Raw genomic sequence first — 26,131 nt, forward strand, 5'->3', positions numbered from 1 at the left:
TTTCCTGCAATCAAGTTTATTCATTCAACATTTCACATTACAAATACTTTAAGCATTCTGTTATAAATATTTAACTGCAAATAATCAAGACTCAACTACCAAAGCACATGTATGACTAACCCAACTATAAAATGATATTTTTTTTTACATAACTCCATATGGATTTAAAATATAAAAATTAAAACTTATAAATGACATAGCAAAAAAATTATTCCTCTTATAAAAATCTATTGATAAATACACCTTCCCATACACAGTTATAAACTATGTAAATTTAAATAAGCAGTTACATAGAGAATTTTCTGATATTTTTTTTCGTATCCTTCTGTAGACATGAAGCACAATATAGTGATTATTAAAACTAGAAAATCTAATAAGTGTACTGATCAAAAACTATAATCAAAATGACAATTATTACATTCCAATTAAAAATATATCAGTAAATGGTTAAAACATTATTCACTTAATATTTACATCGGAATCACAGTAGCATGAACTCAAGTAGGAAAATATGTGAATACATAAAAGTAAAAACACCTATAATTTCAGTGGTATTTTTTTTGTATATATATATATATATATATATATATAAATCAGAGAATGATAAAGGTTATAATGGCTGAAGGAGAGTTTGTGAGGTGAGACACGTTGAAAGTAATGGTTATATTAGACGTACACTGTAAAGGTCTCTGGGAAAAAGTATTGCACAGATCTCACTGTCAATATTTTGAAAGTGTATTCAAGTAAACCCTGAATCAATATGCGACTAATCGCCCTCTTATGCTTCTTTTCATCGACTAGTAAACACAGTAAAGTGGGGTATGCACGCTTAGTGCATGGGCAAGGTACATAAAACTGAAAGTGTGGGAAAAAGGTTGAAACAAAAGGACTATTAAAACAAGAAAAAAAAAAAAAAATACTAACTTCTTAATTTAGCTCATGCGTACCTAATGAATAAATGAACCTTGTTGCCTCTCAGAATTATACATAACAGTAAACATTGATATTTCAATATGGAACATTCATCATTGTGATACAAGGTGCATCCTAACATTACTCTAATTTACAGTGTTAATTACTTTATTTTCTACAGCCAATAATGAGGGAGGTATCATCATTCTCATAACTGATAGTGGGTAGGTACTGGATAGGTATATATTTCTACATGTACCACACATTTTAAGGAATTTGTGTCATGCTAGATTCAATATTTACTTTGTCCATTAAGACAGAACAGAACACTGTTTGCATTTTGCAAATATTAGATATTAGTTTCAACAATACAGTCACCTAAATATATATGTGACGATCTAGGGATTTCAGCACGTAAATACATAAAAACCTAAACAAAATTATATTAGCTTTTTTCTTTTCCTTAAGGTATGCTTGCGTTATAACCAGATCTCTCAGTAACAAAAGGTACAAAATCTATATTCAACAAGTGAAAAAAAAAAAGTTATCACAAAAGGACTTTCCATTTGTGGAAAAAAGTGACTTGAAAAACAATATTTAGAAAAGTAGTGCATAATGGTTTTACGTCCATGACAAAATAATTAGCTATAAAACACAGTACAAAAATCAGCAGACCATGTAAAAAATAATATTTGTTTCTCAAATTCTTTGAAATGTGCTCAGCTACTGCAATGCTCGGTTAGAACACCAATTAACCCATGGCAAAACCCATGCAGTAAAACACTATCGATGCAACACATGGTAAGTTCTCATTAGCAAATACTACAACATTGAGTTAGCTTTTAGCACAAAATCCCTGACAAATGAGCCAAAGTTACTGCCATAACCATTACAAGAATCATAAATACTTAAGTTAATAGATTTCATCTTTTTTTTAACCCATCGAACCAATTAAATGTAAGCTTTCTATCATGTGTATATATATATATATATATATATATATATATATATATATATATATATATATATAAAATCTTCATTGTATCACAGACAGTAGGACATTTCTAAGGCTCATCTTTGGTTTGCCTGACCAAAAAAAACGTGCATCAAGCACGGCAAACAGTCACATCCTGCATCACTGCTGTTCTTAGTTGTTGTCCTTTAGCCTTGCCTCAGATCTTATGCTTGATTAAATAATACGTAACTTGGATGCAGTTTAACAGTAATCTTTACAGAATGCTTCAGGTTAGCTTGAATCTTACAGTGTCTGAGCATTGTTAGGATGAGAACCTCTAAAGGATTTTAAAATGATAAGTATTTTTCAACTTAATCATGAAGAACCGTATAATCCGTTCTAGAATGAACCCCTTAAAATGTCACTTCAAGTCATTCGTACAATAGCTTGTGGTCTCTCGTTAGTTGTTACTGTGCATTTTGTTGAAGGAGTAACTATGAATCCACATTTGCCATGCAGCCAGTTAGGATTAGTCATTGAAATAGCAAACCTCAACATTAAAGTTGTATGAACGAGGCTCGAACCCTTACATTTGCAGCCTCTTTGTGTATAGCCTTCAACGGTGTAAAGTGAAAACGTGACCCATTACAAACAAAAGATGAGGCTCTGAGAGAATAAAGATAGAACAGTAATTCAGAGTCAAGTCAGGCTAAACATCTATATTTTTTTAAATCTAATGCATTCAAGTCTTCATGCGCACCAATGTAGCTTTTCAACAAAAATCAGGATTACACCATTTTCTTTTAGCATTCTCTTCTGCAAAAAAAAAAAAAATTAAAAACTTAAGAATAAATACAATTTTAGACTTAAAAAAGAACTCTAAATAAAAAGGACTTAGCAAAATGAAAAGTGCATGTATACGAATAGCACAGCCTTGACCTCCCCGATCAGTTCCAGCGGAAGGAGATGTGGCGAGGCCGGTCTCCTCCCTCCTTCACTAGAGGCTTGTGAAACTCCCGTCCGGCACGCGAGTGAATGGCTGCCCAGCAGTATTCACAGTAGTACTGAAGACAAGTGACGTTAGCACAGAAGAACGGAGCGAACTTGCCCCCGCAACGTGTGCCCTGACACTCATCGCACAGCTGGTCATCCAGTACGTATGGCTTCACTTCCACCTAGGAAAGGTAGACACTTTTAGCTCAGCACGTCAAAGCAGGCAGAGTATGAAGAACAGGGACCGTAAACCAATTAAGCCCTTGGGCCTCTTGGTACCTTAGCGGTCAAAAAGACCAAAAGACCAAATTGAATTTAACTTTTATTTTCCCCCAGGAAAATAAATGTAATATATTTTTTGATTATTATTTGGAACTTTGCGAGGATTTTATTATACTATGCAATATTTATACAATTTTTATGAGCTATTTTTTCCACAGCCATTTTTGACCAAAAAGGTACCAAGTGTTACTTTATTTTTGGACCCTTTTAAATCATATCTGAATATCTGAATCATGTCCATAATTTTGTGTGCGTGTGTTCACAGTTAATGTAACAAAAGTCACCAAATGTCATCCCTTTCCAATGAAGAAAAATAAATAAATAAATAAATAAATAAATAATTCAAAACTTAAAAATGGTCATTTTCAACTGAAGAATCTAAAAGGGTTAAACAAACAATGTAAAAATAAATAAATAAATAAATAAAATAAATAAATTAAAAAGTCCATTTTAAAATAAAAAAGCAAAATTTTTCAGCCATTAAAAAAAAAAAAAAAAAAAAAAAAAAAACTCAATTTAAAGTCAAAAGTCACTTTAAAAATTCAAAACTCAATTAAAAAAAAAAAAAAAATTAAAAGAAATGAAAAAAAAAAAAAAAAAAAAAAAAAAAGTCAGTTTAAAAATTCAAAACTCTAAATTCAAAAATTATAACATTTTTATAACAACATTTTTCGGCCATATCCGACTGAAGTCGAAAGGGTTAAACAAATAAAAAATAAATAAATAACAATAAATAAATAAAACTCAATTTAAAAATGACATTTTTTGCCCTTAAAAAAAAAAAAAAAAAAAAAAAAAAAAAAAGTTTGGGCACTTAAATTGCACTCTGGTTTGAACATAGACTAGAGAAAATTAGCTAGACAGTTCACAAGAACAACCAACCCTTTAACATATCTGAATTATGTCCATGATTTGTTTGCGTGTTCACATAGTTAATGTGACAAAAGTCACCAAACGTCATCCCATTCCAATGAAGATTTATTTATTTATTTTTTAAATCAAATATTTTCATAATTTTCTACCAAAGAAGCCAAAATGATTTAACAAATGTAAAAAAAAATAAAATAATAAAAAAAAATAAAAACACTCAATTTACTTTACTCAAAAATAAAAATAATAATTATTATTTTTTGGCCATTTCTGACTGAAGAAGCCGAAAGGGTTAGTCCAAAAAAAAAAAAAAAAAAAAAAAAAAAAAAAAAAAAAAAAAAAGGGCACTGTTCTTCAGTCAGAGAGCTGTAAAAACATTACTGCTGGCCCTGCAGTAGATGGTGCTAATATTGCATGTATAGAAAGCTAAAGAACTTTGTTCTCCAAAGCACAGGGAAAAAATGGACTTGACCATATGCACAACCACCAGTTGTGCATATACTACACTGCTCAAAGATCCAACGCCCGCTCTCACCCGTTTATCGATCTCTCCGTGTTGCAGTTGCACAAAGCGAGCGCTGATAGCAGCAATGTAGCTCTGCTGATTGGAGAAGGCCACCCGTCCAGCCCCTTTAGGATACTTCAGCTCAGGGTCAGTGTCAATGCCAGCATAGCACACCCCGCCGTACAGTCTGTCCATAATCATTGCGAGCTCCACTGTCATGGGTAACACATCAATTAAAAAAATAACTTTAAAATGGCTTTCAAAATATAAATTGCATTATGGAACAATCATACTGCAACAAGCCTGTACTCTGCCAGAGATAATTCACTAGATGTTTGTTACAACACACTGTAATAAGGAAACTAAATAACACTTTTTTCGACGAAGGTAATATCTGCAAGCCAAACAAACCAGCTCGTAGAGGTCGTGGCACTCCCCCAACAAAGATTGTTTTTCTGGGGTCAAGGGGCTGAGAGCCATCCATCACAAAGTCACTGTCGTTCAAATTCCAGGGTCGTATCTGAACCTGAACAAAACAGAATCACTAGCTTGTCATGTGTCATACAGCAAACACCAGGGGAATTACAAAGTAACAGTATTGGAGCAAGTTACAACTTTCAGGTTTATATTTAACTTTAAAATGCTCTACTGCTTTTTCATGACTTGCAAAGTCACAGGAACAGAATTTTAATATCTTACTGGTTTGTCTTTGATTGTAGGGCTAGAGACACAGAGATAGAGCTTCCCATCCTCTTCCATACAAGCATCAATCAGTGCCTGGACTGAGCTCTCGTCTTGAAACAGAAGGAACGCATAACCTGCAGGACAGCGGGTTCATTGAAGGTATGCGAGAAGTCACTTTCAATAACCTTGACCTGTTGACCTGTAGCCCGTGTAGGCCCCACTCGACCCCACTCATACAACCGTATAGACCAATTTGGATATAGACATCACAATTACGTCACTTGCAGGTGCATGTGCATTGTGGCTGCAGAAAAACACTGGTAACAAGTGGAGGTAAACGGGTAAATTCCATGGAATAAGAAATAAAAAACATTTTTGTGCCTTTTGATGTCAAAATCAGAATGCAAATAATCTTATAGAATACTTAGCTTAATGCAGACGTTTAAACGGACATACTATGGATGAAAACTGCTATGATTACTCTACTTTTAAAGCATAAATTTGATTTAAAAACAGGGCTACATAATATTCACAGATGACGTATTGTATTAGCCCTACAGTTACAGAATGACATTATTTAAACCTATTACTATTAACATTTTTACATAGCATTTATTTATTTTATCTCACACTTCTTACTTTTTTTTCCTTGCAAATGCAAGTTTATATCTCCTAATTCAGACTTTATAACTCTATTCAACTCAAAAATAGTGAGTTTGTCAATTCTGAGGGAAAGAAAAAAGCAAGAAGTGTGGGATATAAACTCCTATTCTGAGCTGAGGGGAAAAGAGAGACTGACAAGTTGTTTTTTCATATTAGAATTGTGAGATACAATTTTAGAATTGCAAGAATAAAGTCTGAATTTTGAAATATAAAATCAAAGTTACCTTTTGAAAACCACCATTTTCTGTCACCATATAGGCTCCGCCCACAAAAAAAACCATCATCCCCGTTTCAGATCTGTAAAAGTATCCTACTATCTAACGTCAATTTCGCTGAATAGCAATGCTTATCACGGGGTGACAAGCTCTTGTAACATGCAGAGCACATTTTGAAAATGACATCTAAACAATATAATCTATAATCTTTTTAAATTTACCTATTTTGTACCACATCCATGTAATTCTCTAGCCTAATTCTCTACTATCTCTCCTGGGTTTTCTGCAGCCGTGATGCATGCACATCCCAAATGTTTACAAACCGATAATTGGTCTATACGCACTCACTTAGTACAAAATTCACCAACCGAAATGAGACAAGCTGATGAACACATGTCCTTGCAAAAAAAAAAAACTCACCTTTTGGTGGAAAATAAGATTTGCTTTCTGCTTTGTGAGGCCAGTCCACAAACAAATGTCCAAAGCGTCTGAAACTGGCAGTGATCTCATCTGAAATTTTATACACAAAACATATCATGTGCTGCTTGTGGTTGATGCACATTTCTCGCACAATGCTTCTAATGCTTAAGTACCTTCGTCTATGTCCGGAGGCAGACCACCAACAAAGACCTTGCGAGAATAGCGCTCGATGCGTTCGCCATTTTGGTGAGGAAAACTGTGTGGTGATCCCAGTCCACTCAGACTCTGATCAGACCTCTCATCCTCTCCATAAGTCCGCTCATCTTCCATGGGAAACAACGATGAGTGACCTGTCACACAGTAGCCCAAAGGTGATGCTGAAGTCACCTAGCAAACCTTAATATGCATTGAAAAGAGGCTATAGATTTTTGTAAGGTAGCAATTAACATCCTTCTACATTTGAATACAATGAGAGGGTTTCTAAACACAACAGAGTACAAAAACCTAGCCTGGCAACCAATACAATTTAACACAAAGGCATGTTGTAACTTGCACTTCTGAAATCTTTACCTCGTCGCCTTCCGTAATTCCTCGCTGCATGTGAAATAAGACAGAATATTTGTTTGTATTACATGCACAAATTACACACATCCAAGTAAACAAGTATTGGAAAGCACCTATGTCATCTAGTACAAGCAAACTATGAAGGATAATTTGATTATATATTATATATTTGGTAAGCATTATTAATGTTATGCTTTTAAAAAAAGTAGCATACATTATGCAACTGAAAATAACCAGGTCTGTGCAGAAACTACAAGTCTCCAGTGTTTGTCCTAGATTAGCCTTCAAATCCTGAAGGGAGCTTAGGTGATATATTGAGAGAGCATCTCCATGCCCCTTCTTTCAACTTATTCTGTGGCTGTGCTTCTGAAACACTCATCCTATGGCATCTATAAATCACTACGCTGTAACAGATTCCAAACCAAACTTAGAACGCAGGGTTGTATACGTGTTACTTGAATGCTGGAAAACCTCAGGATGGAGCACTGTTTTTATTTGTCTCCTCTGTTATGATGAATGGAAATAATGCATGTGTTGGAGATATGCTTGTAGTCTGAATGAAACCATGATTTTAGGCCTTTGTGGTTTACACTATGCATCACTTGAGCTGAACTTGCATCTGCACTGACACTTAGTTGCTGCTTTGGGTCACATGGTCTTCAATATGTTCTTTGGATAAAAATAACAAAGCAAACACTGAATCACTTTGTGATTCAATTAAAACATGTTTTGACATAGGCTAGTTGGCAGTCCGCCATGCTTAGAAAGAGAACAAGATAGCCAATTAATGAGGTGACCGTGATGGAAGAATTATTAAAAATTTTATTTCACTTGTATTTTTGTTGGGTGTTTTATCATTTTTGGATTTAAGCTGTTGGAATGTTGCTTTAAATGGAAAGCACTTTGGCCAGCTCCAGTTGTTTCTAAATGTACTAAACATAATAATAAAGCATCTAAATAAATGAACTAATTAGGAAGTATTGGGAGTTTCCAGGGAGAGAAAGGGAGGAGAACACCTGCACCTGCAGATTACTGGTTAAGAACTGTATAAAAGACAAGGCTTTGTTGCTTTGTCCAAAAAAAGTCTAATTTTGGCTTTAGGAATTCAAGACTTTTCTCCACAGCAAAATCAAGCATTATAATGCAGCAAACATAATACAGAAAGTGCATATTGCAGATCTGATGCAACTGAGGCAACAAAAATGACAAATGATACACTACTGTATGATGTTGAGATTACAACATACTGGTCAGTGAATCCAGATTTTAATAACTAATTCAACAGAGATTTTCAATATCAAAGGGCATAAAACAACAACAGCAAAGACATTGCATGCATGATTTGTAGTGCAGCAAACATAAGAAGCATCAAAGCAAAGTAAACCAAGACTATATCAGGTTATTTGGTTAAATCAATAGCAATTTTAAATTCATAGCTGCACATTTAAATATGCTATATTAACTGTTTGCTTAAATGAAAAGTCAAATGAAAAGAAACGAAACTAGTAATAAACTGAAAAACTGAAAGTGCCTTGTCTAGAAATTCTAAATGTTTAATAATCAAATTTGGTGAGTTTTACTTGTAAAAGACACTCAGTATTGTACTTAGTACTCATGTGAGACAGGATCTGTAATGACGGCACACAGCGAATAATGTACCTTTCAAGGAATCCTGCTCGGCTCTCATGATGTCGATCAGAGAGTTCTCTAGAGAGTGCATGCTGAAACCATCAAAGGACCGACTGCGCTCCTGCAAAAATGACAAGGGAGACATGATTAGACCCCTGTCATTCTGTCTTAAATGCATTTTATCAAACAGTGCAAATCAACAGTTTTGGAAACTGTTCGCATTCACTTTTTTTTTTTTGAAAATCAGCACTAGTAAAAATGCAGATGATATCTGTCACCCCACCCGTCCAAACTTGCAACTAGGGCACACATTAGCATACAGAGACTCACACATTTGGGCACTTGATATGTACACCAGTAGTGCCATTAGATAAATGAATACATCAATGCTCCCTAAGGCTACAAACTTAAAAGAAAGAGGTCATCGGTGTCTTGCAAAGCAACCCATGCTTTGCGATCCAAAAATTTACATGAAGTCTGCAGTCACCTGATTTAGAGTGCCTTCATAGCCTTTATCCATTACCCTTGGGTGTTGCAGCACAACAGGCCTCTGCTTACCAAGAGGAAAAAGCCTTGCAAACACAATACAAGGTTTGTTCTTGGTATTAGGCTACAAACTGAACAGGGAGGACACACTGAGCATGTGAAACAGTGAGTGTTTTCAGTGAGTTACCACTGCGGTTCAAACAAGAACATAATCTCACTGTGTACCAAAACGCAAAACAATGCAGTTCAGACACGCTGGTACTATGCAAATCAAACAGTTACTGAAATAAGTTGCAGTACTACAAATATGTTCCAAAAATGATCAAATTCAAATCACAAGGTTTTGTTTATCAAATCATCTGTTGGTCTTCTATAGACGATGGATGTAGAAGTAATAAGAATAGCTTCTTTGACTAAATTTGGAAAAGTCCCTAGTATTTGTGAATGCTAATATCTGAAATAACGGATAATTGTGTTGACATAATAAGTTATATCAGACTTTCCAGTTCCCCTCCGGTTGCCTGTGCTTGTGCCATCCCCTGATTTTGACTCACTCATCCATGTCTTTTTATATCGGTGACATTCACAGCTTGCAGAAGTGGAGCGACAGCACCGCATTACTCATCTGAGCTTTGATCTGTCACATTTATCTAACAAACATGCCACATGAGTGCTTTGCCACTATCAGATTAGGTTAGGCCAAAGGGAGCAAATGCAGAAAAAGAAAAAGCAAATCAAACAACATGCTCCTCCTAAAAAAAAGAAATCATCCATAGTTAAATAATAATGAGAGATTTTAGTCACCTGAAATGGAAAGATGCTATCATTGCGGGTTATGGTGTCCTCCATCCAGGGCTTAGTGTTAAAGCCAGAGTTGTTGCGTGGATACTTCTGCGATGGGGTTTGATTATTTGGGAAAGACTTCTTTAAAGGCGAAATCGAGTTGAGGGGATTGACCCCTCCGTTCAGCCCTCGGCGATACTCCCGTCCCTGAGAGCTTCCCCAGCCTCCGTACCCTCCACCTGGGCTCCAGGAAGTGGAAGATGGGGTGGATGAGGGGCTCTGGTAGCTCCCCCAAGGGGAAGGTGGCTTGCTTAGGTTATTCCCCAAATGGGGCAACTGGTTGAAAGCAGCACTGCGGTGGGAGAAGGGAGGCGGATGGGGACTTGCTGAGGACCTACGGTGCTGATTATGAGGATGCTGGAAGTGGGGATGAGGAGATGGATGGTGCTGAGACAGAGGCCCTATCTGGTGGGAGAAATTCCCCCCGAATCCTGTACTGGTGTGATGAGAGAAACTTTGAAATAGCAGCGGAGGAGGAGCATTGTTAGTAGTAGCAGCCTGATTGAAAAAGCCAACCTCTTCGATCAAGGTGGAAGGGTTGGGGGGTATAGCAGTGGACCAGCTGCTGAAACCAGTAAGGGACGACGAAGAAGAGCTACTAGACTGTGCTAAAGTACCGATACCAGACGTCTCCTGATAGTCAAACCCTGATAACACTGGAGATTCGAGCCGCAGCGCCTCTTTTCCGTTAGCGTTCTCCATGGTCCCTTTCTCCAGCTGGTTCTCCTCTGGCATGGTGTTGTCCAACTCCGATATGATTCCCGGTGCTTCCTGGTGGCCTGGCGGAGAGAGCGCCTGTTTGTCTTGTCCTTCCTGACTCTCTTGTTGCGGTTGCGGAGCCTTGGACGTCTCAGACTCCAAAATATCATCTTGCATGTTAGAGTGGGTCGTCACAGCTGGGAAAAGCCAAGCGGACCCAACACTTCCACCATTGGTAGTGTTGCTGTTGCTGATGAAAGCCGGAGGGCTTGGAGGTGCCGTCTGGTGGTGAACCTGATGCTGCAGGTGTGGATGGATTCTTACTGGGAAAACTGATTTGTTTGCAGCGTTGTTTTTAACCAGAAAGCCGTAATCCCCCATTTATGTAGCCTAATCGAGTAAATCTTCACTTGTGTGTAATTCCCTCAGTTTCTCTTAATACCCTTGTGTGAGAAAGAGAGAGATGGAAAAAATTCAGAATGCTAAACAGCTGATGAATCAAAGCATCCAACCATTTTACAGTATGTGACCCTGGACCACAAAACCAGTCATGGCTATATTTTTAGCAATAGCCAACAATACATTGTATGGGTTTAAAATGAGATTCTTCTTTTATGCCAAAAATCATTAGGATATTAATTAAAGATCATGTTCCATGAAGACATTTTGTAAATTTTAATTTTTGATTAGTAATATGCATTGCTAAGAACTTCATTTGGACAACTTTAAAGGCAATTTTCTCAATATTTAGATTTTTTTGCACTCTCAGATTAGAGATTTTCAACTAGCTGTATCTCAGTCAAATATTGTCCTATCCTAATAAACCATACATCAATGAAAAGCTTATTCAGCTTTCACATGATTTTTTAAAGCCACGCTCATAACAGGCTTCGTGTTCACATATATTCTCACAAGCATTCTCTATTCATTTTTATACTTCTACTCATTGGCATCATTTAAAGCCACACACAATACGATTCTATCGTGTTTTTATGCACTTTGCATCTCAATCTTAACGAAATCAAGAGGAAAATACGGTGAAACGACAAACGCCGTGGGCAGTGCACCGTTGATTTCATCGACACCATTTCTTCTAAGCAAAACAGGGTCGTCTTTTAACATATCACGACCAGTCATCATGACACAGGCCACCTTATCTAATAATTCAGCACGGCCGCTGATGGAGGATTTTCACGCACGCATTTTCAAAGCATCGCTTTAAATGTTTAAAGAAAATGCAATTGACCTACCGGCGTTCTTCCTTATTTCAGCAATGACCTCCTCTCTCTCAACCATTTAAATACAGGAAAATGTTGATGACGTTTCAGTCTATGTGCGATAGGGGTAGTGTCCCGAATTTCACCTTATAAATCCTCAAATTTACATTGACGCGTCGATTAAATCCTACGGTTGCGATGCCGAACGCTACTCGGTGAATTTCTGATACATTTGTTTCATATGCAACGCTAGATTGTTTCAGATCTCACACTGCAAACGACAGCGTTCGTGTTCTGCTTGCTTAATGACACCGTGCATCGCATTCGGCGTTATAATCAAGACAGCGATTGAAAACGATCAAGCATCATCGTCCGACAACAATTTACGCTCGACACATTTTTGGGAAAAATTTTCGAATCAACACTGAGAATGATACAGGTTTTCTTACGTTTCCAAGTTGCAAGGACAGGCTGCAGATGACCATGGTTTGCGAGTGTTGCAATCGACCGACCAATCCGGTTGAACTTCCGTCTTTAACCCCGCCCTTGTATAGTAGAATCTCCGCCCAGGTTCGAGTGCATGCGGCATTTGATTGGACACGAGAATCGCAACCACACCTCTTTCTCAGCCAGTTACTTTCTGTCACCCTGAAAGGGGTGACTGTACCTGCCCAGAATGTAAATACCTTATACGACCGGTTTTGAAATGTTTAAATATTTGCAGTCTACACTATACTTTTAGAAAGACATTGATCAAATTCCTCTAAACAATAAAATATAAAACAATATTTATTATCTAGAAATAATCTACTGAGTGCCTGCAATGAACGTGTAGACTATAAATGAAAAAGCAGCTTGTTTGTAATTATTAAATGTGTTTCTTGCAGCTTCCACTGACAGTATGAAAGATTTTCTATCACATTTTAAATAGTGGTACATAGATTCCTGCCTTGTTTTTCTTCACATTCATTCAGCCTGCGCTCTGCTTTTACATATGGGCAGACACAGTCTATATCTTTTTAATGATGGGTTTGGAGTCTCAGGGATGCCTTCGGTAGGCCAGTTCTAGTGCTCACTGCAGCCTGCAATCCCATTAAAGTAAGCTGCTACTATTTTCAGCCTGTAATCGAGTTTTAGCGCTTGACTATTCATGCCTAGACCAGATCAAAATCAATCCATTTCTCTGCAGCACTGGATTAAAAAGGTGTATGACATCCACTGGATGAATCTGTTTTAAGTAATTCATTTTTGTGTATATGTCACGATTAGTGTTTGTTGATTCATCTAAAGGAGAACTGACATGTTTGGTCCGTGCTTTTCATACTTTGTCCAATGTGCATATGATGTTTTAACATACAAAACATTCAGATGGCACACATTACAGTTTGAGATTACAATAATTGCTCTTGCATGCGAGGCTTTTATGCCATGTATTTAAGGATGCAAATCAAAGCAGCCATAAACAGCCTCAAATGAATCAGCTGTGTTTAAAATGCATCTATCATTGACATCACTCACTTTCTGTTTCCCAGAAACCAGGCAGAGCCGGGACCTGAATAACCATTTGTGGTCTTTCCTTTCATCAGTCTGTCTGTGGGTCTGTCACAAGATACCGCACGCAAGGTCATCTCGCAGAAGGACAAGTGCTGCTCAGAGGATTTAAAAAGACAGCTATCTTCACTTGTAGCTCACAACGTTGTTCCGTCTGACACATCTGCACTGTAGTTGCGTGCTAGACGTCGCTCCAGGTGATGTGAACAGTTTTGTGTGATTTCGCATGCTGTTTAAACGCAGTAAATTACCTTAATTCTAGCTTTGACAATAATTCAAAAGGTTTGCAAGCTTAAAAATGTATTTTTACATTAGAGCTGCTATTGTAATGTTGAGAATATCAATGCTTGCCGGCATGGATGTTTTTGAAATAAAGCAATTAATATCTCTCCATGGCAACAGCATGACTGACGCTGCCGTTGGAAATGCAGGCTGCAGAGAATAGCACGCTGTATTTTGCAGTAGCCCTCAAGGTTAAAGATATGAAAAGCATGATTTCACCAGTCAAGAGTAAAATTGATCAAATGTGCTAAATAGCTCATAGATGCGTCATTATAGTAAAGCATATAAATCAGAAGCCTGACTGCAGTCAGAAGCTCTTCAAACCAATTTTCAAAGTTCTCATTTGACCCCAGCATATCGTTGCCACATTTTAGGCCCATGATGGGTGAACGGTAAGCAGTGTTAGAATAGGGACTGAGCTATGCTTACTGCAGTGTCATAAACCATGTGCAAACACTGCAACAGCTGGGAAAGGACCCCTCCCTCTTGTTCCTGCACTGTTACACTAACAAAACATACTCGTATATAGACACACAGTGTTCCCTCTCCCTCCCTTTCTGTTTTTCCTGATGTGTGGCTTACGGCTAAGCCGATGTCAATGTATGTACAGGGACAGCTGGGAAGATGACCATGCAGTTCAGCAGCAGCCAGTGTGGTAGTGAGGCTCTGCCTCTCTCTCTCTCTCTCTCTCTCTCTCCCTCTCTCTCCCCTCCTTTGACCTTCCTCAGTTTCTCACATCGATTCCCCTGCAGTCCTTTTTCAGGTTCTCGGTTTCAATTAAAATCTTCAAGCTCTTGGCCTCAGGTCTCCGTCTCTCTCCTGTTCTTTTTTAAACTGTCCTTTATCTATGTTAAAGGGGAGAAGCTTTAGTGTTGCTGCGCATTGACTGCTAGCGCTATGTGGCACATGCCCAGGCCATGTGACTAAGGGCTTTGGCCATGTGAGAACTTCTGCTTTGGCCTGGCAGCAAGAGAGGAGAGTCACAGCGCAAGAGGATGAACAATAACACACATAGACACACACCAAGCGCAATGCAACAAGACACACTGTGCAGGAGCACAATGACAGTTTTGTTCTCGCACTGAGCATCCACTTCACGAGGCATGTTGCTCACAGAGCAACAAAGCTTTTCTAGTAAAAACTTTGAAGGGAATTTTCCTTGAATTTATACAAATCATGTTTGTATTTTATTTACTTTAAGTTTAGAATGCACCTTAGTACCCTTTTCGCAGACTGTGACGATGCATTTCCACAGTAACATTGTAAATCTAGCAAAGTTTTTTGTACTTTCATTTTTATTTAAAATTACATAAATGAGTTAATGCTTCTGCAAAAGTGTTTCTAATACAAAAGCTGAGCGAGTGATGGCAAATTTGACTTCTTGTACTCTTCTGACCATCATAATCAATTTCTCAATATTTTTTCCCTGTTTTGGAAAGTTATAGAAACACTATTGTGTATTTGTCTTTTGCTATTGGGGGAAGTTAGATCACAAAAATATATATATGTTGCAGTTTCCGTTCACCACTATAGAAGGTCACCCAACTAGTGTTGGGGGTAACGCATTACAAGTAACACAAGTTACGTAATCAGATTACTTTTTTCATGTAACTACACTGACAGATCAAAGACTTTTTCTATGTACACAAAAGGCCTATTTCTCTTAAATATTGTTCGCAAATCTGTCTAGATCTGTGTTAGTGAGCAAAGAAGAAGTCCTTTGCCGAGATAATCCATCCACCTCAGGTCTCCACCTGACTGCAGTTCGTCGTCGTAACCAACTTGAGTGGGCAAATACTTACATTTGATGGTGTCTGGCACTTTGGAGAGGTGTTTTCTTCATGGATGAATCCCAGTTTTCACTGTACAGGGCAGATGGCAGACAGCGTGTATGGCGTCGTGTGGGTGAGTGGTTTGCTGATGTCAACGTTGTGGATCAAGTGGCCCATGGTGGCGGTGGGGTTATGGTATAAGCAGGCGTATGTTATGGACAACGAACACAGGTGCATTTTATTGAAGGCATTTTGAAGGCATTTTGTCACCCATTGAGCATGTTTTGGGATGCTCTGGATCGGCGTACACGACAACATGTTCCAATTCCTGCCAAAATCCAGCAACTTCGCACAGCCATTGAAGAGTAGTGGACCAACATTCCACAGGCCACAATAAACAACCTGATCAACTCCATGTGAAGGAGATGTGTTGCACTGTATGAGGCAAATGGTGGTCACACCAGATACTGACTGGTTTTTGGACCCCCCGATACAGTAAAACTGCACATTTTAGAGTGGCCTTTTATTGTGGCCAGCCTAAGGCACTCCTGTGCAATAATCACGCTGTCTAATCAGCATCTTGATATGCCACACCTGTGAGGTGGATGGATTATCTCGGCAAAGGAGAAGTGCTCACTAACACAGATTTAGACAGATTTGTGAACAATATTTGAGAGATATAGGCCTTTTGTGTACATAGAAAAAGTCTTAGATCTTTGAGTTCAGCTCATAAAAAATGGGGTCAAAAACAAAAGTGTTGCATTTATAATTTTGGTCAGTGTAGTAAAGTAACACATTACTTTTTAATTTACAAGAAAATATCTGAGTTACTTTTTCAAATAAGTAACGCCAGTTACTTTTTTCCCCTATTTATTGACTGACTAGTCTCCTGTCCCCATGCTGAAAGAAATCAGAAGTACAAACGCGTTGTGCGCTGTGTGAACATGATGATACTGTAGTTCTAGACTAAATGTTCACATGCAAAAAAACAGATTCAGTCTTCATTAAAATGAATTAAAACAGTAAAATGTAAACTCAAAATATGAGACAAACCTGCAATAATTAATTGTTAAATAACACAAATATTCTATGTATTTAATACCATTTTATTAACTAATGTCTTTTCTGCTGACCTTTGATGATCCAGTTCAACTATACTAATGACTAAGAAAATGACTTTAGATAACCTAACATTTGTGCTTCATTGTTTTGTTTTTTTATTGCTGAAGAGCAATATTATTAATATTATTAATATTATTATTTTTTTATTATTTAACTTTCTTCTGCGTTCTACTGTACAGACATGAATTTACTTTTTTTTCAGCCTGAGGCTTATTCATTTAACTTTGGTGTGAAAGGGCTTTAACATTTGCTAAAAATAGAACTTTTGTATTAAAAACAAACAAGCAAGGCCTCTCTACATTTTAAAAGTAACACAAAAGTAATGCAAAAGTAGTGTAACGCATTACTTTTTATGAAAAGTAACGAATGTAATTAGTTACTTTTTAGGAAGTAACACAATATTGTAGTGCATTACTTTTAAAAGTAACTTTCCCCAACACTGCACCCAACTATGATGACTTCTGCTTCTGAGAAACATAGAAATGTGAAAATGGTAATCTGACACAAAATAAAAACATACAATTACTTGTAGCGTTGGCTATGTATCTTCCAGCTCAGGATTCTTTGAAAATTCTTATTTCCAAAACATTGTAGTGGACAAAAACATTTGTGTTTTGAAATTTAGGTATGATTTAATAACTATGGCATCTTGTCTGATTGAGGTTTATTGACAGATCCCAGCATCGGCATCAGACTGTCTGTAACATGGCTGAACCCATACAATAAAGAACAAATCAGATAATTCGATCAGAAAATGATAGAGAACAGCATTGATGGGACTTGTGGCCGTAAAATATCAATTTGGAACTTGGATGGGTCAGTCAATAACTCCAAAGGAAGGTCAGCATAGTATTTATTGCCCACTGATTGATTCCCTGTGCCTTGTTTGCGAGCACGCAACCTCAGTAATGCACCTCACTGTGCTGCCAATTTGTTATCTAATGTTTGCTCATGATTTTATTTCATTATACCAAAAAAATGCTTCATTAATTGTTTTACTTACAGGCAAACAAATAAATAGCTGCACTTGCAGAGGTTAATGATACCAATCAACTTTGTCAGACCTGGAATGTTTCAATGTCCCTGTGGATGTGCTGTTGAATGTGAGCACTCATTTCCTCCAGAAGGTCTAATCAATGGAGACAGGCTATTTTCCTATTATTTACACCTGAGTGGGTTTCTCAGACTTCAGGCTTGAAGCTAACACAGCAGTATTGTACATCTAAGTCCACTTAACCCTGGCCAAAGTATTAAACACTGCCAAGAGAGCATGATGAGTCTAAGGTGGATGAGACAGCACACTGAAACAGCAATAATGCATCTGTTTGTGTGAATGTTTTAAGGAAGTGAAAAGGAAAGTGAGAGATATGTTGTACTGTTTCAGCCTGCCTCTGTACATGCTGATGTTGTCTAATTTCATTCAAGTGGAACTCAGTCATTTCTCTGAGTGTTCTCAGAGCCACACACCTAAGCCTGAGGCTCTCAAACTGGCTCGCGTTCCTACGTTTTTCCAGTCTTGCTGTGACTAGAGTGTGCTTGTGGCCTCCTTTTACTGCTGGTAGAAAGTAAATAGGTTTAAATGCATGCACACTCAGCAAATTTTGAATTGAAAGGTAACATGCATATGATATTGCACATGATTGTGAAGAATTAGTTTACATTTAAACCAAACTTTCATTTTCAAACTGTATAAATATGCACTTATAAAATAAATGTTTTGTTTTTTTTTGCATTGATGCCATTAAAGAACCATGTTGCATTCCCCAAAGAACCATAAAGTGAAAAGCTTTTAGTATGAAGAACATTTTAATAATCTCAAAAACCTTTTTCCACTGTAAAGAACCTTTTGCACAAAGAAAACATTATTTGGATGTTAAAGGATATTCATGGAACCATCCATGCCAGTAAGAACTTTAATTTTGAAATAATTATTTATGTTTAAACACACTTTAAAAAATAAAGGTTCTTTTCTGGCATTAATGGTTCCATGAAGAATCTTAATCTCTGAATTCAGATTGGTCATTTGATCAATCATTAGCAAAACCCATTATATAATTTCTGTATAATTATTTTTTAAATTATAATGTATTCTATTCCTCAGCTGGTGAAAAACCAACACCCAGACACTCATGCACACGTTTTTCTTAGCTGACGACGTGCAGACTAAAGGAGCATGAGCCAGACAGTGTGTGCTGTATTATCAGGGTTGGGTGCGTGAACAGAACAGAAATAGCTCAACGGAAGCACTGCTCTCTGCTTTGGTCTGCAGATTACACCTGCAGGAGCTCTCACACTGTGAGAGAACTGATTGCACACACTCACACACACACTAATGGACTGTATATAATGCAGAATTATAGCACATGTATGGCCATGTAGACTTATGGCTGCAAACACACACACACAGCAGTAAATGAAGCTGCTGTAAACCTGGATAAAGTCTGCACTTGTCTCGTATTTATAATTTTCCATGAGTGTTTGTGCATAATCTGCTGTGTTTAAGTGCTTGGCTTGGTCAAAGGTCTTTGACTGATCTTGTCAAGAACTAGTTTTGACTTGTGTAGGTCTGGCAAGTGTAAACCGGGTGGTGAGTTTTGGTTAATGCATGCACAAAAAGAAAATAGGTAAACATACAATCACGAATAGCTTCTTGAACCTTTGACCCTCAGATCTGAGGATTTCAGCGGCTGTCTGCTTTATCTCCAAACCACCTTCATTATTCATCAGACTTTCCTGATCACTTATTCATGGCCCACGTAGATCCTGGAAGCTTTAGTTTCTCTCTCTGAAAGGCTTTTGATTTACAACGTGTGTCCTTTTCTAGTCCTCTGTGTGTTTAACAAAAACTGGTTTGCTGTGTCAGGATGATTGTGTTCTTTAAAGAGCATGTGGGATCTTTTGTTTTGAAGTTAAAACAGTAAATAGTGGAGTGCGGGTGACAATGTCAAACCTGCTTTTAGAAAAATACTGTCGTGGCATGATTAAATTATTTCCATGAGGGTGAGTGGCATTAATGCATCACATTGTGTTCAGAATGACATCGATGTTTCATCTGTAGGATAAATGAAGGGATATTTTGAGCAAATCAGGGCAAGCATTAAGCTGCTGGCTCTCTTGCAGGGAACATCTGTACTCTAAAATAGTATTCCCTGTGTACTTCTTTTTACAGACGTACACAAGGGAGGGGCGTGCTTTGGAAAGCATGTTTTATTTCACAACTTCTGAAAGCGCAGTTGCTGTGGAGAAATGAACTTGACAAGGCTAGAACAGTTTCAGACTGTTTTCACTTATAATAATAATAATACAATCAGTATCTCTCCAAAAACACATCAACTAGGTTGAATTCCTTTGAATTATGAGCTGATTTTTCATATATTCTCATATAACCATATATCAGTTTTCATACATCCACCCCACCATTAATAAAACACCACATTTCATTTCAAAATTTATACTATCCCACACCTTATAATAACCTGTATCGGAACTGTGAATCCGTTATGCCTGATGGGACTGTGGCTGCCATAGCAACAGTGTCCCATCTTATCCAGAATGGTGACTGGAGACTAAGACTGATAAGCAGCCAAGCAGCTGGCAGCACTGTTGGCACGCAGCATCTGTAGCTTTCTCACCCCACGCAGACAAACGCACAACTGTTACACAAGATATACAATTAAAACTTATATATTGGCAGTATATTTATTTAAAATATTGTTTCGAGGAAATAGACTGTACATTGGCTGGCCAAAACATTGCCATTTGGAATTAAATAAGCAAATACTGAAGTAATAAATAACTGTTGTGATGTTGCACAATGTTATCAAAGCTAAAGGCAGTCCAATGAAATATTAGAGTGCATAGCAGTGTAAAGTCGACTCCAGCACATCTCAAAAACTTTTACTAGGGTTAAGGTCAGTGGCCAATCTTTCACAATTCGGGTCCAGTGAATCTTGATATTGTCATTCTGGGATATGGACATGGGTACATTTTCTGACATGGTTATTTGAGAAATAAAAAGCTATGCACAAAAGAGTTGTTGCCACAACATGCCAGACATGCCAACATGCCATTATTTATTTGCTTATTTAAATCCAGACATATATGGATTTAATATACAAGAGTTGGACACAATAATGTGCGCACTTTGAAAACAGACCATATTTGTTTATTTATTGTGTTTTACCACTGTTTACTTTCAATACAGACTCCGAACTTAGAATAGATTCATACAACTTCTAAATAGCCTCCATCTGAATGTCATCTGTCAGAATGTTTATCTTGTTTATCTTGGTGCTCAAAACTGTCCAGGTTTTATAATCATGACACCATCTTTTGTGTGTATGTGTGTGTGTGTGTCATGATTTGGTGTCATTGGTGTCTGTGATTCAAGGGCGTAGTATTTTGGGGCATGTCCCTACCAATATCTAGTGACTACTAAAATGTCCATAGCAATACTTTTGATCAAACAATTAAATATATGTGTATGTAAACATTGTTGTTGTAATTTTTGGTTACACCTGAAATAGGTCATAACATTGATAATACTTGAGGTCAAGTACAGTAAATACGGCAGAAAGTCACAAGCTTTCAAGGACGCCCATTTAATACTTGTGCAGAGTAAGGTAGCCGAAGTGTTTAAAATACAGGCTATGTGCCCCATTTAGTTGAATGATAAAGTTTACCCTCTTTAAATTCATGCTGTTATGCTGTTTTGTGTTCATTTTCTTCTCTTGTTTACAGTTACTATCACTCTTTATGTTGGAACCGCTGGTGACTTCGATCATTCAGTTCAAGCGATTCACTAGCAAAATCCAGTCATTTTCGAATTTTGACATCACTTGTAATCATTTTAAAAAGCACATATAGTGATGGGTGAAACTGAGCTTTTCAAAACTCCAAATCAGTTAAACAAATGCGTCGCAAAATGATTCACTGTTTCGAAGCGCTCCAATCGAATCGCGAATCATTTGATTCAGATCGGAACTTCGAAGCGCGGGTCGCGAATCATTTGATTCAGATCGGGACTTTGTTGCGGATTTCGCGAATCATTGATTCAGATCGCGACTTCGGTGCAGGTTCGCGATTCATTTGATTCATATCGGAACTTCGCTGCGGGTTCGTGAATCATTTGATTCAGATCGCGACTTCGGTGCGGGTTCGCGAATCATTTGATTCAGGGTTCGCGATTCATTTGATTCATATCGGAACTTCGGTGCGGGTTCGTGAATCATTTGATTCAGGGTTCGCAAATAATTTGAGTCAGATCGGGACTTCGGTGCGGGTTCGCGAATCATTTGATTCAGGGTTCGCAAATCATTTGAGTCAGATCGGGACTTCGGTGCGGGTTCGCGAATCATTTTATTCAGATCGGAACTTCGAAGCGCGGGTCGCGAATCATTTGATTCAGATCGGGACTTTGTTCCAGATTTCGCGAATCATTGATTCAGATCGCGACTTCGGTGCAGGTTCGCGATTCATTTGATTCATATCGGAACTTCGCTGCGGGTTCGTGAATCATTTGATTCAGATCGCGACTTCGGTGCGGGTTCGTGAATCATTTGATTCAGGGTTCGCAAATCATTTGAGTCAGATCGGGACTTCGGTGCGGGTTCGCGAATCATTTGATTCAGGGTTCGAATCATTTGAAATCATTTGATTCAGATCGGGACTTTGTGAACCTGATCATTTGATGCGGGTTCGCGAATCATTTGATTCAGATTTGTTGGGTTGAATCATTTGATTCAGATGGCGATTCAGGTTTGAATTCATATCGGAACGTGAATCATCTGCAGATCGGGTTGTAGGTGAATCATTTGATTCAGGGTTCGCAAATCATTTGAGTCAGATCGGGACTTCGGGTGAATCATTTGAGGGTTGCGGGCGAATCATTTGATTTCAGTGTTCGTGAATCATTTGATTCAGATCGCGATCGGTTTGAGAATCATTTGATTCAGATCGCGACTTCGGTGCGGGTTCGCGAATCATTTGATTCAGATCGCGACTTCGGTGCGTGTTCGTGAATCATTTGATTCAGATCGCGACTTCGGTGCGGGTTCGCGAATCATTTGATTCAGATCGCGACTTCGGTGCGGGTTCGCGAATCATTTGATTCAGATCGGGACTTCGGTGCGGGTTCGCGAATCATTTGATTCAGAACCTGAATCATTTGATTTAGACCGCGACTTCGGTGCGGGTTCGCGAATCATTTGATTCAGATCGCGACTTCGGTGTGGGTTCGCGAATCATTTGATTCAGATGGCGACTTCGGTGTAGGTTCGCGAATCATTTGATTCAGATGGCGACTTCGGTGCGTGTTCGTGAATCATCTGATTCAGATCACGACTTCGGTGTAGGTTCGCAAACCTGATCATTTGATTCAGATCGCGACTTCGGTGCGTGTTCGTGAATCATTTGATTCAGATCGCGAATCATTTGAGTCCGATCTCGACTTTGGTGCGGGTTCGCGAATCATTTGATTCAGATCGCGACTTCGGTGCGTGTTCGTGAATCATTTGATTCAGATCGCGACTTCGGTTTTTTTTTTTTTTTTATTAAACATTACAGATATTCAAAACAACAAGACAGTACAAAATACAGACAAAATAAACAAGAATACACAGATTTGTTGCCAGGGTAACAAACAAAGAAAAAAACAGGGTAATAAAATTACATTTTAGGATGACACAAAGGATGAATACAGAGATACAGTTTTCATAGCTTTAAAATTAGTAGAACTTTGGATAGTTTCCACATACATATCCAAGTCGACTTTGAACAAAGAAAAAAGAGGTTTAGAGCCAGTAAACTTCTGTTTATGAATGTGAAATTTAGCTAACAGAAAACATAAATTAATTATGTAATATTTTCCTGTATTCTCCTTAGAATATTCAAATAAGCCAAACAAAGCATCTTAACAAAATGAGAAGTCACTTACAAAATAAGATTGAATAAACACCAAAAAATCAGACCAAAATTTCTCTGTGTGGGTGCACACAGTGCATTTGGTGCGGGTTCGCGAATCATTTGATTCAGATCGCGACTTCGTTGTGGGTTTGCAAATCATTTTTTCTGATTTCTTTTTTTCTTATTAAACAATACAATGCATCAAATCATTAAGGCAGTTTTTCGCCTTAAGAGGACACATAGGATTAATATAGGGATGCAGTTTCCACTGCTCTTGGATTAACAGAATTTTGGATAGTTTCCATGCACTTGTCTAAAACAACTTTAAATAAATAAAGAGGTTTAGAGGCAGGAAATGTTTGTTTATGTAGCTTATGTAAAATTTAGCTACCAGGAAACTCAAATTAATTAATTTATTTTTCTTATATATTCTCTTTCGAGTAATCAAACAATTCAAAGTAAACATCTTTACAAAAAATCTGCCCAATATTTGTCTGTGTGGGTACATTGCCAAAACAAGTGAATGACACCTTCTTTAAAAGAGTGACAAAAACAGCAACTTCTTTCAATGTCTGACTTATATTCTAAATATGTTCATAAGCTCCAGCAACGACTAAATTGTCCCTAGAAATAACTTTCATCCAACAATGAAACGTCTGTTGTCTGCTCTTATGTTCCCACCAATTCCAAAATCACACCTATGCCCTTGCTGTGATTAAAGTAGCAATTGCAGCTCTTTCATGAATATAGTTTTGTGAAGTTCTCTGTGGTTGACTTTTATGGAAACAGGGTCTTCAAGGTGAATATTGAGGTTTGCTGTCACTTTGCTGCAGTAGTTCTGTGTTGGTTGGACACAATCCGCTTCACTTTCAGTTTTCACCCACTATTCTTCTTCTCTGATTAAATCTTGCAATGCTTTGTGTCTGCAGTCATAATCATTAAGACTGTTGTTATTAAAACACCAAACAATCGGGCTGTTAAGATTACAGACGCTCCTGCTATACGGGCGCCGTGATTTGCCCTTTTTGGAAGTATAACAAGTCATCTATTTCACCCACGGCTTGTACTAAACACTGCTGAACAGAGAATATAGACATCTGAAAGACAAATAAAAGATAATCACTGTGTTAGCCTGTACAAATAATATTAACACCTATAATAATGAGTGTTCACATTATATATATATAATATGTGTTATTATGTATTATGCAACACAAAGATAGATATTAAATAATATTTTACAACATAATAATATAAATATGTTTTAAAATAAGGATTGTATGTGAGCATACAGATGCACAATCAATTTTGCTGTTTTTCTTCATTATAATTCTGTTATTAAAACATTAATGTGTGTGTGTGTAAATCATGATCAAGTTACGATATGAAACAATGAGTCATCTTTGAATCACTGTTTTACTCTATTGTGAGTAATGCTGTATAATTTTACATTTCTAATGTGCAGTTGCTCTAGAGGTTTTTGTATTGTCTCTCTCTGGCACACTCTCGTTTAAAGATGTTAACCTCTGTAACTGTTAAAAAACAGCTTTTGCAGGGCATGAGCAATGCCGAAAACAATGTGTGTTGAAGTAAAATTGCCCCTGTTGGCAATTTTCTGTGAAGAATATCAGTGGGAAAGCATGTAATCAATAGACAGTCATGCAGAGTCATGTAGGCTGCAGGCCAGTATCATTAAAACATCAACAACTTCACTGCACTTTCACTCTACTGATTCAGATACACAAAATACACTGATGTTTCCTGGTGCGTCATCTATGTAACATGCAATTTTGTCCAAAACTTCATTCCAAACACACAAAAAGCTGTCATTTGGTTATATATAAATCTGCAGCTCAGGCCTCACATTATTCTACTGAATCTGCAATAGTATACTACTTAGGTGTTTCTGATACATAAAGAGACAAATAGTAGTACGCTAGTATTTCAAATTCAGCCTAAGAGTTATTAAAAGATATAAAATAAGTAAGACAGCATCCTCTAGTGGTACACAAGATTATTACACCGGGGATTGTTGCTACATTGATTTCCTCCTAATTTTTCAGAATCAGTGTAGAAATGGGAAGCTGAATCAACAAGGTCTAAAAAATATATTGAAAAGATATAAGATTATTGTTTTACCAATGTAAATGAACAAGTAATGGTGCAATGGTGCTCATTAAGACACTATTGTACCTCAGAGGCATTTTACCCCAGATAACTATAACTTTAAACTGTGATTAAACTATAATTGCAGATTATTTATATAATATTAATGAAATGAACAACCACATAAGTGTACTTACAGTACAGTAAACTTTCAGTACACTTGCATGAACATGTTTAACAAATTAAAGTATTAAACTGTAATAATGTCAAATGAAAAGTTTTACTTTAAAGACATTTTAAATCACATTGTTTGAATCATCTTTTGTCATGCTTTAAAGAAGTACACTTATTTTGATATCTTGGCTAATACAGTAAAGCACATTTAAAGTATTTAATTATAATTTCAACTGTTTATTATTTGATTGTACACTACCAGTCAAGTGTTTTTGAACAGTAAG

General features: G+C 37.3%; 1 protein-coding gene across 3 annotated transcripts; it reads right to left on the reverse strand.

The window, feature by feature from the left end:
• On the reverse strand, window positions 1-12,468 carry cpeb4a (cytoplasmic polyadenylation element binding protein 4a). Of its 3 annotated transcripts, none has more exons than XM_051127716.1 (10): window positions 12,387-12,468; window positions 9,983-11,163; window positions 8,723-8,813; window positions 7,070-7,093; window positions 6,673-6,849; window positions 6,500-6,589; window positions 5,217-5,335; window positions 4,929-5,043; window positions 4,548-4,729; window positions 1-3,042 (listed from the first exon to the last, which is right to left on the reverse strand). In XM_051127716.1, exons 2-10 carry the CDS (start codon window positions 11,099-11,101, stop codon window positions 2,815-2,817), a joined length of 2,145 nt encoding a protein of 714 aa, XP_050983673.1. In that variant the 5' UTR covers window positions 11,102-11,163; window positions 12,387-12,468; the 3' UTR covers window positions 1-2,814. The 3 variants fall into 3 exon arrangements, with proteins under 3 accessions (XP_050983673.1, XP_050983672.1, XP_050983676.1); XM_051127715.1 differs by lacking the exon at window positions 12,387-12,468 and adding an exon at window positions 11,971-12,378; XM_051127719.1 differs by lacking the exons at window positions 7,070-7,093; window positions 12,387-12,468 and adding an exon at window positions 11,971-12,378.
• Window positions 12,469-26,131: the final 13,663 nt, after the last annotated feature.

The sequence above is a fragment of the Labeo rohita genome, chromosome 14, assembly GCF_022985175.1.
Source record: "Labeo rohita strain BAU-BD-2019 chromosome 14, IGBB_LRoh.1.0, whole genome shotgun sequence".
NCBI classification, from domain to species: Eukaryota; Metazoa; Chordata; class Actinopteri; order Cypriniformes; family Cyprinidae; genus Labeo; species Labeo rohita.

What these genes read in the sequence shown, in the direction of transcription:
- cpeb4a (XM_051127716.1), bottom strand. Translation starts at nt 11,101, where the DNA reads ATGGGGGATTACGGCTTTCTGGTTAAAAACAACGCTGCAAACAAATCA. An exon ending in CGAGCAGGATTCCTTGAAAG is followed by an intron (nt 7,094 to 8,722) that starts GTACATTATTCG and finishes TTTCACATGCAG; the next exon opens with CGAGGAATTACGGAAGGCGA. An exon ending in GCCTCCGGACATAGACGAAG is followed by an intron (nt 6,590 to 6,672) that starts GTACTTAAGCAT and finishes ATAAAATTTCAG; the next exon opens with ATGAGATCACTGCCAGTTTC.